Source organism: Sinocyclocheilus grahami, unplaced genomic scaffold (assembly GCF_001515645.1).
Source record: "Sinocyclocheilus grahami isolate Dianchi unplaced genomic scaffold, SAMN03320097.WGS_v1.1 scaffold1459.1, whole genome shotgun sequence".
Lineage (NCBI taxonomy): Eukaryota > Metazoa > Chordata > Actinopteri > Cypriniformes > Cyprinidae > Sinocyclocheilus > Sinocyclocheilus grahami.
The window spans coordinates 79,227-97,337 of record NW_015506638.1 but is presented as its reverse complement, the minus strand read 5'-3'; the positions used below and the strand labels follow the sequence as shown (position 1 = coordinate 97,337).

The 18,111-nt window shown below is 37.7% G+C and overlaps 1 protein-coding gene across 1 annotated transcript in view; it reads right to left on the bottom strand.

Annotated features, from left to right (window-relative positions):
• Window positions 1–9,705: 9,705 nt before the first annotated feature.
• pmela (premelanosome protein a) overlaps window positions 9,706–18,111 on the bottom strand; it is a 10,534-nt gene continuing 2,128 nt past the window's right edge. Inside the window, exons 3-9 of the mRNA XM_016256672.1 lie at window positions 16,097–16,243; window positions 15,708–15,845; window positions 13,329–13,490; window positions 12,768–13,088; window positions 12,103–12,642; window positions 11,822–12,002; window positions 9,706–9,733 (exon numbers count right to left, since the gene is read on the bottom strand). Coding sequence (XP_016112158.1) covers window positions 9,706–9,733; window positions 11,822–12,002; window positions 12,103–12,642; window positions 12,768–13,088; window positions 13,329–13,490; window positions 15,708–15,845; window positions 16,097–16,243 — 1,517 coding nt within the window. The remainder of the gene's footprint in view (window positions 9,734–11,821; window positions 12,003–12,102; window positions 12,643–12,767; window positions 13,089–13,328; window positions 13,491–15,707; window positions 15,846–16,096; window positions 16,244–18,111) is intronic.

The following is an 18,111-nucleotide window of genomic DNA, read 5'->3' as shown; positions in this document are numbered from 1 at the left end:
GTCACTAGTTCTATTTTGATTTCCCGAGTCCGCTATTAGCATATAGCCCGTTAGCATCACCAGCGTGGTTGCCACTAATCTCGCTTACATTGCTAATACTCTATTTACACACATTACCATTGTTTTACTCACTGTTACTTGCTTTAATGGCGGATGTGTGTCTACCTTTGAGTGCAGGTGAGGACACGTTCGAGCTGCATTTGGTGCAGCTCGAGCTGGAGGCCGTGGAGAAGCAGATCTGCGACCTGGTGGAGAGGCAGACCCAGCTGAGAGAGCGGAGAGCCACGCTAGAAACATCCCAGGCTGACGCTCACAAGTCCGAGGTAAGTATACAGTGTGCTGCTAACTCTCCCACCACCTATACTCCGTGTGTTTCTCTGCACAGGCCCGGAGCACCCAGGACGCGATCTTCCCAGATGTCCTTCACTCCGGCGCCAGGACACCACGGACCCTGGGTGCGCCCGCAGCGAAAGACGCGAGCCAGGCCCCGGGCGACATCCTCTCCCCCTCCGCCGCCTCCGGTCTTCGAGGTCTCCACCCGGAACCGCTTCACTCCCCTCCGCGAGACAGAACGCGACGCTGTGATCATCGGAGACTCCATCGTCCGGCACGTCTGTGCTACGTTAGCTGAAGGATAAAGTGCACACTCACTGTTTCCCTGGTGCACGTGTTCTTGATGTTTCTGCGCAGATACCCGCGATCCTGAAGGGCGACGAGAGCGGTTTATTCCATGTGTTATGATCTATATGACCTTATTATTTTTATTGTGAGTATTAGGCATATCATTATTGCTGATCACTGTTGTTGTGCTATTATATTGTAATATTTACCATTATATAATCAGAGGAGTAGGCCTATAGAAAAGTTTATGAAAGTGCCACTCCACAATACAATAGCAAAATATATAAATATGTATAGTATTTTTGTTACATTAATCAGTGTCTAGCACACCTTCCTGAAGAAAGAATATGGACCAGAAGACATTGCTTTCTGACTTTAAATTAAGTTTCTCTCCTCTGAGACAGACCATCAGTTGGTAAATGATAGAAGTACTTGCGCTGTACAATCTATAAAGACTGTGTCTGTTCCCCGAATAGTGAGGTCAATATATAAATTTAATGCAGGATCTAGAAAAAATCTGATCGTGATTAAACCAGAAAAATGTAAAATAAATGAACAAAATATTACACATCAGATATGCAAAAGAAATCTATCGTATCTCTTGCTCTTGCTCTGATACCACCAGTGCCATATACAGATTTCCTAAAAGAATTTGCAGATTTCCTCTCACAATTGTGCTCCTTCCTGCAAAAAAATGATCTCTATGAAGAATTTCAGTCAGGTTTCAGGCCCCACCATAGCACAGAAACTGCACTTGTTAAAATTACAAATGACTTGCTTCTTGCGTCAGACCAAGGCTGTATCTCATTGCTAGTTTTACTTGATCTTAGTGCTGCGTTCGACACTATAGATCATGACATACTCATAGATCGATTACAAAACTATACAGGTATTCAAGGGCAGGCTTTAAGATGGTTTAGATCCTACCTGTCCGATCGCTAACATTTTGTCATCTCAATTATCACCAGTAAAATATGGAGTGTCGCTAGGTGGTTGTCCTGCATCTTCAATAACCAAGCTACAGGTAGTTCAAAATGCAGCGGCTAGAGTCCTTACCAGGTCAAGAAAATATGATCATATTACACCAATTTTACAGTCTCTGCACTGGCTACTTCGCATTTGGCTCCCAAACTCTGGAATAGCCTTCCTGATAACGTTCGGGGTTCGGACACTCTCTCTCTGTTTAAATCTAGATTAAAGACACATCTCTTTGGCCAAGCATTCAAATAATGCATCTCATAATCTTGTACTGCAGTTATATCTGATCAAATGCACATTATTATTCTTTAGTTTGGGTTAAACAAATAAATTTTGCTTGGTTGGAACAGCAGCTACGCTAATTATGTCTCTATTTGTTTCTCTTTTTTTGCCACTAACTAGGATTTACATAAACTTCAGTCTGGATCCAGAACACCTGAGAAGAGATGATGCCAACCCCTCAGAGGACCTCAGATGATGCCAACCCTGAAACAACATACAGAACTACCACATTTTGCTATAAGTTTGATTGCATCATATAATAATTGCTGTTAATAGTGTTCATCGTCTGTTTGATTACGCCTTTAATTGATTTTTCCGTACATTAACTGACAGTCACCACTGATAAGCTACCACTAAATATTGTAGAAACTTAATTTGCTGTCAAGTTGCTTTGCAACGATTTGTATCGTGAAAAGCACTATACAAATAAACTTGAATTGAATTGCAATTACTTAATGATATTTAGACAGACTTAAAGAAGTTCCAGATCTATACTTGTGCTCTTATTATGTCAGTTATTTTGCCTTTCATGTAAATAAACATGTGCAAACAAAAACTTGCTCTTGTGAATTTATTTTTGATGTTAATTACATTGTGCGAGCTGTCTCTTTAATACCACGTGGTTTATATACATGTTGCTGCTGATTGGGCTGACATTTTTGACACACCCACCAAACAAGAGAAAATGTATCTCAAACACCGATGCACACCGTTTCCAGGAAACATGTCGTTCAAACCGAAAACTGTAGCAAATCGTTGCGCACCGGTTTGAGCTTGAACTTGCCCCTTGTTTCTGTGTTTTCCTGTCTTCTGTTTTGTTTTAGTTCCTGCGTGCCCTTATTTGGTTATGTTCCTGGTCTCGGTTAACCTTATTAGTTTACCTTGATCACCTGTGTTTAGTTAATTATTCTAATCTGTCTATGTATTAAAGTTGCTCCCTTTCTGTCACTTGTTGTTCGGTCACCGTTACACTAAGTATCTGCCTAAGTTTGAGGCCACTATTAAATTTAGAGTTTTCGACTTTCTCTGCTGTGTCATTTGCCTGGCTTCGCAACACAACCCATGACAGATGACCGAACCACGCAAAATGAACTGGGCTGAGGGCAAGCTGTTTAACATCCAGCAGGGTGGCTGGCCTTTGGAGCGACATGTGGAGGAGTTCTTGAGTGTTTTCCATCTGGTGAGCTGGAGCGATTATATGGTTAACGCTTTATTTATTACCTGGAGAATATGTAAAAAAAACACATTGTTGCAATCGTTTATAGTCTTCACGTTTCATCAGTTATGATTTATGCTTGTTATTCAGCTTAGCTACAGCGATAGCTGGATGCATTTTTCCATATTAGGTAATTCCTGACATGTCAATTACTACTATGTCTTGGACTTTCTGCAGCTTTGAGTATAAATGAGACCGACACTGGAGGAGTGAGTTTAGTATCTTGTCTCTTAATTTAAATCTAGATTTATTCACACTGGCCCTTGAAAAAGTCTACGTGCACGCGCTTGCCCGGAAAAAATGCAGGGGAAGAGTTTAGGTTTTATTAAAAGTTGGGGGAACACGTCCCCTGCGTATTGTGTCCATACTACAGGGAGCCACTGCGGAGAGATGAAAGAGTCGCATGCTGCTCTGGAGCTGCGGGTTGCCAACCCCTGCTCCACACTGACTTTTTCTTATGTCAGACAGGATACGTGGATGTGGCTGTGCACACAACTCCTGGTGGATAGTTAATTCATCTTAGAAACACTGGTGGTGAAGTGTTTTCCTAGCCTACTGTGGTAGGAAACCCAGAGGGGGATAGTAGTGATGTCCCTCACAAATGTAAGGTTTTCCCTTCGTGTGTAATAACGTGAGCACAAGCTTGTAAGTTTAACGACATGGTTAATTTGTCAGATTAATTGGGCTGCACCCAATGTGGATGTGAGCAGCCGGCCACTGTGCAAAATGGCAATCTAACATTAGCAGGATACATTGCTACTGCAATGGATAAAAAGCAGAATTGTGACTTTCAACTTCCTTCAGTGCGTAATGTGCTTTGAAAAAGATCTACAAGGATACAAAGTCCACTCCAAAGGGAAATGTATCAGTCAGCACTGTTTCTTAACTAGGGATGGGTATCTTTTTTTTTTTTTTTTTTTCCTCTCGATACTGGTGCCAAGTTGATACTTTTAAAATGGTTCCGGTGCCTGAACAGATACTTATTAAAAAAATAATTACCCAAAAAAATTATGGATTGGCCATTGGCACAATAAACACGATGTCGGTTTCATTCATACTTGATGCCAGATTGCCCTCGCACAGAAAATCCACATATCCAGTCAGAGAATGACCTTCCAGGAAATCGCTTATATGGACAAAGACATCGCTATTATAGCTGTAAACGGAACATGTAAATGTTTTGAATGATAAAACAAAGACAATAAACACTCGACTGCGACAATATAGTTTGTCTGTGTTATTCAAGCCATCTCTGGTATTTGCATAATTGCGTGTTTTTATAATCCATTGCTAATCGACGTATTCTTTTAAAAGTAGCCTATGGAACATATTTTCTGCCTCATTCTGTGACAAGAAGCCACATCAGATCACAAAAGGAAACATTTGACTGGTGTTGTGGCGTAAAAAGGTTATAATGTTCTCTTTTGTTGGACAATTTTAGAAATGTAAATACAAGGGAAGTTTAGCTTTAGGCATTTTAATTTAACAATGCTTAGCTAGCTAACGGTATCTACCTGCTGCCATCAGAGCAAGTGTAATTGCTGCATTCAGGTGCTCCTCGGATGCTCATTTCCAAGTTGTGCTTTTAAGTCGGAATGGGCGGAAGTTGTGGCCTAGAGAGTCGGACTTGTAACCCAAAGGTTGCGAGTTTGAGTCTCGTACTGGCAGGGATTGTAGGTGGGGGGAGTGAATGTACAGTGCTCTCTTCCACCTTCAATACCACGACTGAGGTGCCCTTGAGCAAGGCCCCCTTGCCCAACCCCCCAACTGCTCCACAGGCACCACTGCATAAATGGCTGCCCACTGCTGCGTGTGCGTGTGCGTGCTTGGGATGGGTTAAATGCACCAGAGAATGCACATTCTCTGCACTAATTCCTAGTATGGGTAACCATACTTGGCCACATGTCATGTGAAAACAACATGGACACTCGCGTTACTAAAAAGATGTGTTGGAAACAGTGTCTCCGAAACCGACGCAAGAGCTTTCCGACTTGAGTTCACGTGCATTTTCTCAGTCAATTATTTTTCACGTGCTGCTTCTTGCGTCTGTTTCGGAGAACCAAAGGACCAATATTTCAATCGCTCGCTCCGGCATGGCACCCGAAATGAGGCACCTATCTCTGCATTCTGATTCGGTTCTTGTACATACCGGTTACATGGGTACCGGTGCCATATTGGTACCGGGTTTCGGTACCCAACCCTATTCTAAACTCCATCAAACACCTCAATTATAGTCCTGAGTTTTCTTCCAGGAATGTATGTCACAATATCCCTCACTTAAATAATTCCTGCCCAAGTCAACACACCTTGTGTATCTGACAGTTGACTTTCTGTGGATGCACTTAGTGTCTGTGCCCTCAGAAAGCCATATATCAGAAGTTTAAAATAAGAGTTTAAGTCCCCACACACACACAATTTTATAATAAAGATCAACAATGTCGCGTGATAGAGATGATAATCAAATGTATTTGTTGCTGCTGTAGTAGAGGCACGAGCTGTAAAGGCACAACCGGGGCCTAAAGTTAACACTCGTCAAGCGCCAATGTTTGAAACCGATGGCCAGTAACGTTAAGTCTAATAATGCTTGAACGTGATCTGGTTTACCACACACACACAATTTTATAATAAAGATCAACAATGTCGCGTGATAGAGATGATAATCAAATGTATTTGTTGCTGCTGTAGTAGAGGCACGAGCTGTAAAGGCACAACCGGGGCCTAAAGTTAACACTCGTCAAGCGCCAATGTTTGAAACCGATGGCCAGTAACGTTGTCTAATAATGCTTGAACGTGATCTGGTTTTGCGCAATTATTAAATTGCAGAGATTATGCTGTAATTGTATAAATGTGTAATCTGTTGTGCTTTTTGTTTCAGAGTGAAGTGCTGTGATCATGTGAGCCATTCATGATAACTGCGTTTTCATTGTCTTGGAACAATTTGCAGTAAATGCTGGTCCACGCAAACTCCATCTCTGCAAGTGCTGTGACTTTGAGTCGCTTACAACGTACATTTTAAAAGCACTCCAAATAGCTTCCCAAATGTCAGGGATTCAGCCACGTTCCCAATCACCAGCCTTTTAATCACCCACACCTGTTGCTGCTAATCAACACCTATAAAGCACTTGCACTCCCCCATATCAGTGTCTGGTCTCAAGGTTGCAACAAGGGACTCCTACCTGTTTCTCCTTGCCTGCATGTGATCACGTCTGTGTTCTCTGATTCCCGCAGCTCGTTCGCCATCTTTCAATACAAGAGAGACTCTGGTTACTCCATTTAAGTTCCATTACCAGCATATCTGTACTGTTTATGCTTGCTTTCTCCTGCCGTCTTCATCTTCTGCTCTTCTACATAATAAAGCCCATTGTCACTGCAACTTACCTGATTGTTCCATGTGTATGTGACTGACACCAAGTTTGTAATGAGAATTTATAGATGTTGTCAACAAAAGACATACCTTTGAAAAGAGCCGAATGTCATGTTGTGCCAAAATAAGAGCTCTGTGGTTTGTTTGAAAGCAAAGAAACAACCATGAATTTCTTTCTTCTATAATGTTACAATTTAACTTTTTACAATGTTACTATTTTGAGTTGAAACTCCAATATACATATTCTGAGAACACCGGAGACCATTACATCTTGTTTAAAAAGTGCAAAATAGAACCCCCTAAGGGGATCAATCAGGGTATCTTCCGTCCAATCAATTTTTGTTTTAATATTGAAAAATGAAAAACGGCACATATTTCGTTTTTCAATTATTCAAACAAAACGAAAAATCAAGAATCCGGCTTAATTTTTCGTTTTTCCATTCAGGGATAGAAAACGAATAAACAATTTGAATATTCGATCTCTACATGTGGGCGGGAATGAAACGCCCCTCTCTGCTAATTGGTCAACCAAACATTACAACATAATAATAGTCCTAAAAAAAACATAACCATAATACTCCTCCGCTTCTATTGATTCTTAACATGTTTATTTCTACTACATTTTATCTCTTCATCAAACAGCCAGATTAATGAATGGCTTGACACAAACCATACTGAAGCAGAGCCTTTTGGCCCTAGGCATGCCTGTTTTATTATAATTATCCACCCATTAAATATGTGTGGCAAAGCTGCGCGACGCACTGCAACACGGGGAGAATGTATTGTAGACAAGCGCAGACCACTATTAATTTATCCCTGAATGTAAAAACGAAAAATTAAGCCGGATTCTTGATTTTTCGTTTTGTTTGAATAATTGAAAAACGAAATATGTGCCCGTTTTTCATTTTTCAGATTTCAATATTAAAACAAAAATTGATTGGACGGAAGATACCCTGATTGGGATAGTTCACCCAAAATGAAAATTTGTTGTTAATTTACTAACCCTTGGCCCATTCAAGATGTAGGTGACTTTCTTTAGTAGAACCGTAAAGTTTTTTTTTATTTTATTTTTTTTTAGCTAAAACCATGGTCTTTGGTGATTCATAAAATGCAAGGCAATGGCTACTGCCACTTTGAGAGTCAAAAAAGCAATACAAAATGAATACCTGTGGCTTCTGACAATATATTGAGGTCTTATGAACTGAAACGTTCTGTCAACATTGTGCAAGAAACTGAAAATAACTTTAATCACAAGGACTGTGATTTTACCTAAAAACCCCATCTTAATCTCATTCTTCTAATATTTAGCACAGGGATGACCTGGCAAGGCAGGACATTTCACCAAATCTTGCTGAATGCCATTGCAAGGAGTATTTTGTTAAAGTCTGTCCACATGTTATGACTGTGGACCATGGAAAGCTTTGTGCTCTGCCAATGTAAAAGGTCCACATTTATTTAGTTTCAGTCAGGCAAAGAGAGACTGACCATTAACCCTCAAGTCATTTGTTTGACTTAAAGCTTTAAGGCAGTTATTTCAATGAAAACCAGAGACTTTCGGTCCTGGGTAGGGAGTTGTAATATCAGGAACCATGTATTCACAAAACCGGTTTAAATCAAAACGGTAATTAAACAAGCTAAATCTTCTGAATATATCATTGGTAAATTACTTCCATATGTTGGATGTGTGGGTTTTTGAGCCACAGTTTGTTATCATGGCAAAAGCGTGGTATGGCATAATTCAGCTTTACAGAATTGGATCAGCCTGACAAGGTTGAGGTTTTATGCTGAAATAGCACAATAAAAACTCCAGGTTTGCATTTAAAGAAGACGGAGTGTTCCTATGAGAGCAACGTCATTACTTGTTTACCTTGACTTCGACACTTGCATCATTGCAGGTTGACATATGTTTGAAGTTTATTTTTTGAAGGAAAATTGAAAGGCTGCATTCCACAGCTGCCATGTCATCAAACACCACTGAAATCTGTCTTATAGGATGTAGCCTTCCGATTTAGAAGCACCCTAACTGTAATCTGAAAAAAAGAGAACAAAATATGTGCTTAAACAGATGGGGTTTTTGAGCCACAGTTTGTTATCATGGCAAAAGCGTGGTATGGCATAATTCAGCTTTACAGAATTGGATCAGCCTGACAAGGTTGAGGTTTTATGCTGAAATAGCACAATAAAAACTCCAGGTTTGCATTTAAAGAAGACGGAGTGTTCCTATGAGAGCAACGTCATTACTTGTTTACCTTGACTTCGACACTTGCATCATTGCAGGTTGACATATGTTTGAAGTTTATTTTTTGAAGGAAAATTGAAAGGCTGCATTCCACAGCTGCCATGTCATCAAACACCACTGAAATCTCTTATAGGATGTAGCCTTCCGATTTAGAAGCACCCTAACTGTAATCTGAAAAAAAGAGAACAAAATATGTGCTTAAACAGATCACAGAGTCATTTTTGGGTGAACTATCCCTTTTAATAGCTTTGGATAGACAATACATTTGTATGTAAAAGTTAGTTATACTTAATGTTAACTTAATGTTAAGTTATATTAATTGTTAATATTAACACATGTTCCAGGTTAAATAAACATTACGGACACTTTAAAAAAAAAATTATTAGTATTTTTACATTATCAATGTAATGAATTAATTATTTATTAAAATCAGAATGAGCTTTATTCGCCAAGTCAGACTTGTAACCCGAAGGTTGAGGGTTTGAGTCACAGGACTGGCAGGAGTTGTAGGTGGGGGGAGTGAGAGTCCACCTTCATTACCCATGACTGACGTGCCCTTCAGCAAGGCACCGAACCCCCTATTGCTGCTCCGGGGGGGTGTGCATGTTCACTACTCACTGCTGTCTGTGTGCACTTGGATGGGTTAAATGCAGAGCACAAATTATGAGTATGGGTCGGGACACCATACTTGACCACATGTCGTTTCACTTTATATAACACAAGAAAAAGAAGAAAATATAACATTTACCATAAGTAAAAATTAATAAAAAATAAATAAAATAAAATAAAAAACAATGAAGTAACGCATTAGATCTGACAATTTAGGTACAGGTGTGTGTATTATGTGCTGTATAGCTGTATGAATAAAAATAAAAATGTATTTACATATCACGCCACAAGAGCACTGATTTATGAATTGTTACAAAAAGCAGGCCATACATTGGTGTGTTAGATATTTAAGGTGGAGATGGCCTGAAGATATCACTGTTTTTATGCCTAGATGTTCTAGTACACAGAGATCTGTAGCATCTGCCTGAGGGATAATTGATAAAACTTGATAGTCCATCACCTCTAAGTCTAACTCACAGTATAACATACACAATGATGTTTTCATTTCCACAAGATCATTTAAACTTTTATAACAGTTGTAGTGGTGCTATGCTTTTTTTCAGATTCCTGATTGGCTGATAGACGGAACTTTATGAGTATTTACTGTATCAATTGTTCACTAATAAGACTTTCCAAAAGTTTTGACAAAATACAAAGCTTGTAAATAGGTCTATAATTATCTAATAAAGAAGAGCTGCCCCATTTTAGCAAAAGGAACTACAAATGCAGACTATCAGATCTGTGGAATTTCCTCAGTTGAAAAAGAAAAGATTAAACATATGCCAATAGCAAGTTCCTAGCATGTTACATGGTGGCTCTAGTTAGACATTAGAGATTACTAGGATGTTGTAGCACGTTGTGAGGTGTAATAGTTGTTATAGGCATAGCTACAGTCAGATACTGTTAGACACACACAGACAGTCTAAGTTGCTAAAGTATTTTGGGTGGTTGTTTATTCTTATATTTATTTTGATGAAACCCATATGTGTATTGGTGCCTTACTTGTATGAAAAAGCAATGGCCCCCAATGCACAAATAAAAACAAGGACTCCCAGTGTTGCTCCAGCTGTGTTCCTTGATGAATTTGTGTCTAGTTTTAACAAGAGAAGTTGTGAAGTAGTGAGGTTATAGGGTATGTTCAGGAAAATAAATTTTATTTTAGATATGCTTTGAATTTATGACACTTGCCTATTGCCACACTAAGCTTTGCACTGGTCACAGCCAAGCTGACATCATTGGTCAGAGACACGTTGATACAGAAGGTGCCCAATTATGTTAAGACAACATAATATGTGTGAAAGCAGTAGTGGCTTCTGACCATAAATTTAGGGGGGTCAGATTCTGGGATGTATCGTAGACTCAACTACTAAACTTTTTGGAAAAAAGAAAAGAAAAAGGAGCCGTTTTCAAATTTTTCTACTTTTAATATTAAATCATAAAATGATTGAACGAATGATACATGGATTCTCTTAATTTAGGGTGTGCTGTATTTCTATTTTTCACCACATAGCCAACCTGTCTGCTGAAGCCATGCACTAAATTTCACTCTAACCATCTTACTTTACAATTTTAAATAATCTAGAAACTCAAAAAAATAATTGTTGAATAATGCTGTACACATTTACAAGTTGTGGATTGGAATTGGAACAATTTAGGATTGGTTCAGTTTATAATACAGAGTTCTATGTTTTCAAGTGGATGTATATTTTTGTGGCTGTTTTAAAGCCTGTTTAGGGTTAGTACAGTGGTTGTCAATTCCAGCCATGAGGTTATAGATTAAACATTTTTGACAGTTAAGCCAGCCAGGCCAGTAATGCTGACGTGAAGCCATGTTTGTGTTGGTTGGAATATAAGGATCAAATATAGCTGCAAGCAGCAATTAAGGGGTCAAGCACAATAGAGGCAGAATGAGGAGCAAGCATGGCTGGAAGGAAAAGACCAAAAGCAACGAGTAATTAAAGATATTTTAAGGTGGATTTACTCAAACTGGCTAAAAAAAAATCTATTCAATCATTAGTAATATGACTTATTTAACTTCGTTTAAATTTTTTAAAACTTGCATTTGAATCATCTTGAATCGTCAAGGAATCAGAGGGGGAAAAAAATATTTTGTTTCTAGCCCTGACGGCTCAAAGGTTATTAGCACTAGCGTGAGTGCAAATTTGGACAAGCGGTGGCGCTAGCGGGTTTGAGTTAAGATACTTAAAATTTGGTGTGGTTAACGTTCAGACTGTCCTCTATCTGTGTGCCAAATTTCACAACTTTTTACCATATGGTTCTATGGACTGCCATAGAAGAAGAGGAAGAAAAAGAAGAAGAAGAAGAAGAAGAAGAAAAAGAAGAAGGAGAAGAAGAAAAAGAAGAAGAAGAAGAAAAAGAAGAAGAACAGCAACTTCAATACAAAAATGCAAAAATGTAAAGCATTTCTTTCTTTGAGAACAATGATGCCCAAAAGATCAATATTCAAGTCTAATATTGGCCAAAAAGTAAAGAAAAATAAATAAATAAATACTCACGGACTACTGTAAGAGTTGTAGAGAAGGAGCCATAACGATAAATCATACAGTTTCTTTCTGCCGGCATTTCTGGTGCTTGCCGCTTTGCAATGATTAGAGCAGCCTGGGTTGCTTCAGTTCCTGCCACCTGTTCAGCTCCTAATTCACTCACTGTTGCCTCAGGTATACTAGTTAGGCCTGCAATTAAAGCACCAATGCAAATACATTAAATATATGATACAATTAATTGGTTATGGATTTTTTTAAAGTTATGGCTGTCTATATAATTTTTTTTCACCACTGATGGCTTCGGTTGCCTCGTTGACTCCAGCAGCAGCTTCATTAATTGCTTCTATGTCTTCTGCTACAGGTATAACAGATGCTATGACATCTGTGACCACTGCCTCAGGGGTGTTAATGATTATTGCATCACCAGTCGGTGCCACACTTTCTATAAGTGTCTGAACAGAGGTTGTTTCAACTACAGCAGCAGGGGTTTCTGGGAGAACTGTGGCCGCCAGATTGATTATAATCTCGCCTCCTTCTGGGGCCGTGTCAGCTGCAGGAACTTCTGTCGCAGGTTCAGCCTCAACAGCTGTAGGTGTGGCTAATATGACTGCTGCTGCAGAAGCTGACAATACTACTGCAGTGTCTCCAGCAGCAGTGGGCACCTCCTGAGCAGTATTATCTAATTCTGCCTCTGCGTCAGTTGCTGACACTGCCAAGTCATTGGCAACTACAGTGACATCAGGTGCAACTTCTTCCTCTGCCAAGGGAACAACATCAACCGATTGAGGAGAAACAGTCAGCACAATGTTTTCCACTGATGTTGCTTCATCTGTCAAAAAGGAGAAGGCACCGACTGATAAATCTTTTGGAAATCTCTTCAAAACACTTATTGAACTGAGAATGATATTTTAAATGCCATGAAATATGAGCTTTGAATACAATATGAAATTACACCTGTGACAGGAACAGGGGGTACACCAGTGGCTGCTGGAGTTGGATTGAGCTGACAACCAGTTGAGATAGCTGCCATCAAAACCACCTGTGGCCTGAAGGAACCAGTTGTAAGGTATGTGTGGGTAACAGTGGTTTCCCGAGAAATGAGAGTTCCACTATTGTCACCAAAATCCCAGTTGAAGGTGATGTCTGACCCACTGAGATATTGGCTGGGGTCATGCAAGTTAATGCTGAAGGACACAGCTCTGTTCTGGATAAAGCTTTGGTCACCCTGATTGATGTCACCAACCTGAGATAATATGACTGTAAAAGGAATCTGGTCTAGAGAAGAAGAGGAAGTTTCATTAGGTTCTTGTGGAAATATACAGTACACAGTAAATGACAACATTGGTTTACTCTCCAGTTACACTGAGTACTCTCCAGTTCAGTTCAAGGCAGTGGTTTAATGGCATGAATTCTTACTACAACGTAAGGTAAACAAAATAGGCTTAATGTTTTTTTTCTAAAGAATAGAGATGATAAGGAATCTCTAGATATATGTGCAGTTATCAAACTACTCACCAGTGATGGAGAACTGGGTAGATGCATAACCAAGGGGAACAAACTTGTCTTTGCCACGGCAGTGATAAATCACCAAATCCATGGTGTAAGAACCAAGAGGCATATTGTCTGTTTCAATTGTCAGTAGAGAGGAGGGACCATCAGCCACCTGCCAATATTTTCCTGAAAGAGAGAAACAATGCAAGAGTAACTAAAATTCAGCCACCACAGTTGCCCTAACCCTGTCCCTAACACCAAGCTACACCTAAAATCAAAATGATTTTAAATTAAATGGTTAATAAGAATGTTGAACAAGCCTGCCCAAGTCTAACCCTAAAGTCCTCATAGGTTGTTGATCCAAGAATGTGTCCTACTTGCATATGCTATTCTGTAATGTCTGGACAAATCAGACACATTATTATTTGCTATATTTAACAAATAATCCAACAGACCCCTCACTCAATATCCTGACTGGGTACCTGGATGCCTGTGAACAACCCTCCAGACCACTGGTTACCATAGTAGCCAGGATACCTCAGCCAGATAAGATAGCTTTTATGGCCCAATGGAACTCAGAGTTTTACTCTCACTTAATTCACTTTGAAACAGACACATACTGCCCACAGAAAAGAATGACTTCTCTTTAATTCGTAGGCAAACCTTTCTATGAATGAACATGCATATCCCCAGGAGATTGTGCATATTATTACTGTTTTTGTATATTGTCTTTTGTATTGTATACTACTATTTTGTATTGTATTGTTTATGCATGCCTTATGATAGAATTATTAGATAATGTAAACCTATTGGTACTGTGTTTGATATCAAAATATCCCTTGTTTAGTCCACCATCCACTGGTCACCTCCTTGTTATATTAGTATAATATAGTATAAAGGTACATAAAACTGCCTTATGTACCTTTACCCACTCTGATCAAATGAGCCGTACATTTAACTAAACAAAAGGTTTAGAGGTTTAGTATAAGCTGCAGACCCCATTGTAAAATGGCGCTGATGGTTTTGTGCAGATGGTTAAACGACTCTTTTCATAGCTTCATTACCTGTTTCTGGTTTCATTCATTTGTACTTCCCGTTTTTCCCATGTATGCATGTGTGAGTATGTGTATATGTTTGTTAAACTAGTTTGTGTGTTAGTTTAATTGATAAAACTTTTGTGCATGAATTACACGAGTTTCTGATTCTGTCACAGCTCAATTTAACGAGCCGATCTTGCTAATGCATTAGTACTGTAAGAAAGTTATTTTTTGTGAATTGATATGAAATTACACTGAATGTTCTACAGTTGTGCTACAGTTACGAATGGCAGCTGATATAAATAATTGTAATTAATTTATTAATTTAACTTTTGAGCTAATTTGCTACAAATCCATCTATCCACTAAATGTGTATGTTACTAGGGGAGAGTGTGGTAATTTAAGCCTGTGGGGAAGTTGAGCCACCCCTTGTTTCTAGGCAACTTTAAACAAAATTGGTGATGTGACCACAGATATGTGAAGATACCCTGTGATGGAGAGAGGCCAATGGGATGATTGGTAACTACATTTAAGTTAAAAAAAAGTGATTTTTTAAAAGCCAGTGGCTCACCCCTTCTTTTGATTATAAAGTATTATTTTACTGTATTTCTACATTGTATTTCATTAATTTTAGGCCAAACATTTTTTATTTTGTTATTTGTTTTGAATTTGATTTTAAATTTAAAAAAATTAATAGTTTGTGAAAATAGATTGAAATTTTTATGAAACTGTATTTACCTGCAATATTTATAAGTGGGATGTTGAGTACTATTAGCCTAGTTCTGTACTTGCAGTCCATTCATTCATTCATTTATTCATTATTTTTAATTATTCAATTTGAACTTTATTTTGTTCTGAAAATTTTAAATAATTAAAAACAATGCCTTCAAAGTTGTGAACTGTATCTTTAAATAAAACTTCAAAGAAGTCATCCATCCATTCTATTATCCAGATCTCTTTGTCCTTATTAGGGTCGCAGAGAGCTGGAGCCTAACCAGCATCTTGGTCATCACAAGGCTCACACAGGTTTTAAGAAGTCATTTTTATTGAATTTCTCTTCCTTTGATATAGCACGAGGTGACAATTTTCAGTTTTACTCCATGTGGCTCGACTTACCCTCTCCCTAGGCTCAATTTACCCATCACTGGGGGCAAGTTGTGCCAAGAGACCACTTTTTTTTTTTTTTAGATTAAAAGTGATTATTCCCAAGGATGCACTACATTACCATATTAAATATGTACACATTTAAGTTGGACCCATTACTGTCATGTTCACACTTTAAACACAGAGTAAGTAAAAACCGACTCAACTCACTCAACTCTCCCCTATATAATAGACTAGTCTACAGGTTTAAACTTGCTCTTACCCCATGTTTTCCATACATAGACAAACCGAGGCTTTTTGTTGGAGATCTTAGTGAAGGGTGTCCTGTCAGGAAAGACACCCCATTCTTGAGGTATATTGGACTCAGGGTATACAGTCTGGCCCATAGTATATGATGTACCTAAAAGACACACACACACACACACACACACACAAATTATTTTTTCTTTTATGTGCAGATAACATTCAAATTCATAACATATTTAAAAAAGTGATGTATACATAAAAAATATTTAAACAAAATATAAATAATATATAAATATACTCAATATTGGTTTGTAAATACATTACAAAATTTTTATTGATGGTAGTGCAAGAATAAAATCATATATAATGTAAATGTATTGTATTATGGAATTTTATATAACTAACCATTAATTGTACAGTTTCTTGCCCACACCACGTGTCCATCAGGAAGGACTGTCTGGTTCTGAGGGAAGCGAACATTAATGTTGAAAGTGGCTTTGGCTCCTGTCAGTGTAGGAGAATCACTTCTGACTTCAAATGTCACCTCTCCACCTATGGCAAAAAAGGATTTCCACATAAAAACAAAAGGTCAAGGTATGCACATCCAAAGCGTCTTGGCCAGGTGCAAGATCAAAAAATACATCAAATAATACAAAAAAGATCTGCACACTGTTATTCTCCCTTTATTTAGAAAAAGTTAAAATGGGCAACATTTCAGTCAAAGACTTTCGTCAGGCACACACACACAAAAAAGATTTCCAGACAGTTTAAAAGAGAGGTATAGCATATCTTCTTCCAAAAAAAAAAAAGAGAGAATAAACAATTATCTCAATAAATTATTTCCACTTGTATCATATATAATAATTGTTCTTTCTCCTCATGTCTTTACCTTCATGTATTTTTCTTTTTCATTCTTAGCATTCTTGGGTTTGTATTAGTGTTACAGTAACAATCTATGTATTGTTATTCTTAGAGGTGTCTTATCAAGGGAACCTCAGATTTTTTTATTTAGGTTTAAGTTAAATTAAATTAAAATTAAGTTAGATTAAAAAAAAATTAAAGTTAGAAATTTGATTGCAGTTAAATGTAATAACTTTGCAGTAGAAATGTAAAATATAATAAGTGATCATGTCTGGTTTGATATCAGATGGTGGGTTTTGATATTCTGTAATTCCCAGCATGAGGGCTTCTTTACCAGCAGTACTGTATAGTCATGCTACAATAAGTCAAGTCTTTTAGACAACTAATTAGTTTTATGACTAATTCCTGGGAACTGCATATTTGCCGACAAGGCTAGAGGATAACATTCCCTGTGTAAATAATTACAACATGTTAAAAAGTCAGTGATGGAAAACTACTTGCCTTTTGTCTTAATTGGCCAGTTTGAATAAAAAAGACATCACTATTTCTGTTTAATTTGGTGGAAATATATATATATATATAGATATAAATAATGGCACGCCATTCAGGAAATTATTAATTATATTGAATGAAATTCTGAATATATGGAATGAAACTTGAATATATTGAATGAAAGTCTAAATATATTGAATGAAACTTGAATATATGGAATAAAAGTTTGAATATATTGAATGAAACTTAAATATAGAGAATGACATTTTCAGTGTGGAATTAAAATGCAAATTTGACAGTACTTAATGAATAATAATATAGCTAGTTATATCCTTGTTACCAGAGCAGTAGCTTTCTAATTTGAATGACTTTCAATTCATTGCCTCAAATTTTCCAATACTTTGTTGAACTAGAGAATTTTGGCAATAGCTGGTCATATTCCAAACAATCAAACAGATTGGAGTGTACATACTGTCATCTTGATTTCCATCATCTCAGACATTTCACACAGTACCCATGTTAATTTTGACAGGAAATTTAGTTTTAGTTTTAGTCTTTTGATTAAAATGCCATATAGTTTTAGACATACAGTATTTTAGTCATTTGAATTGTTTAGTTTTAGTCTAGTTTTAGTCAACTAAACATAAGATTTTAGTCAACTAAATATACAGTAGATTTATTTGACTAAAATCTGATGAGTTTGGTTAAATTGTAATGCATTAAGCATTTAAGTATCACACAACTGTTACTTGAATACACGCCAAAACGGACATCTTGGCATAACTGTGTGTGTTTTTGACAATTTAAGTGCAAAAATACAGAAAGTAGAGCTCAATTCAGTACTTGTCAGGGCCTAACGCATACCTTTTTATGGTTCTAGTTAGCTATAATAACCCTGAAACTAGTAAAATCTATTTATTGAATAATATGTGAAATAATGTCCTTAGTCTTTCCTTCCTGTGACTGGAATCCCTGAAACAAGACATACACTGGAACTCTTATTTGCAGGCTCATTCAAGTTCAGATGAGGGAGATAAAATATGCATTCTTACAACTATCTAAAACAT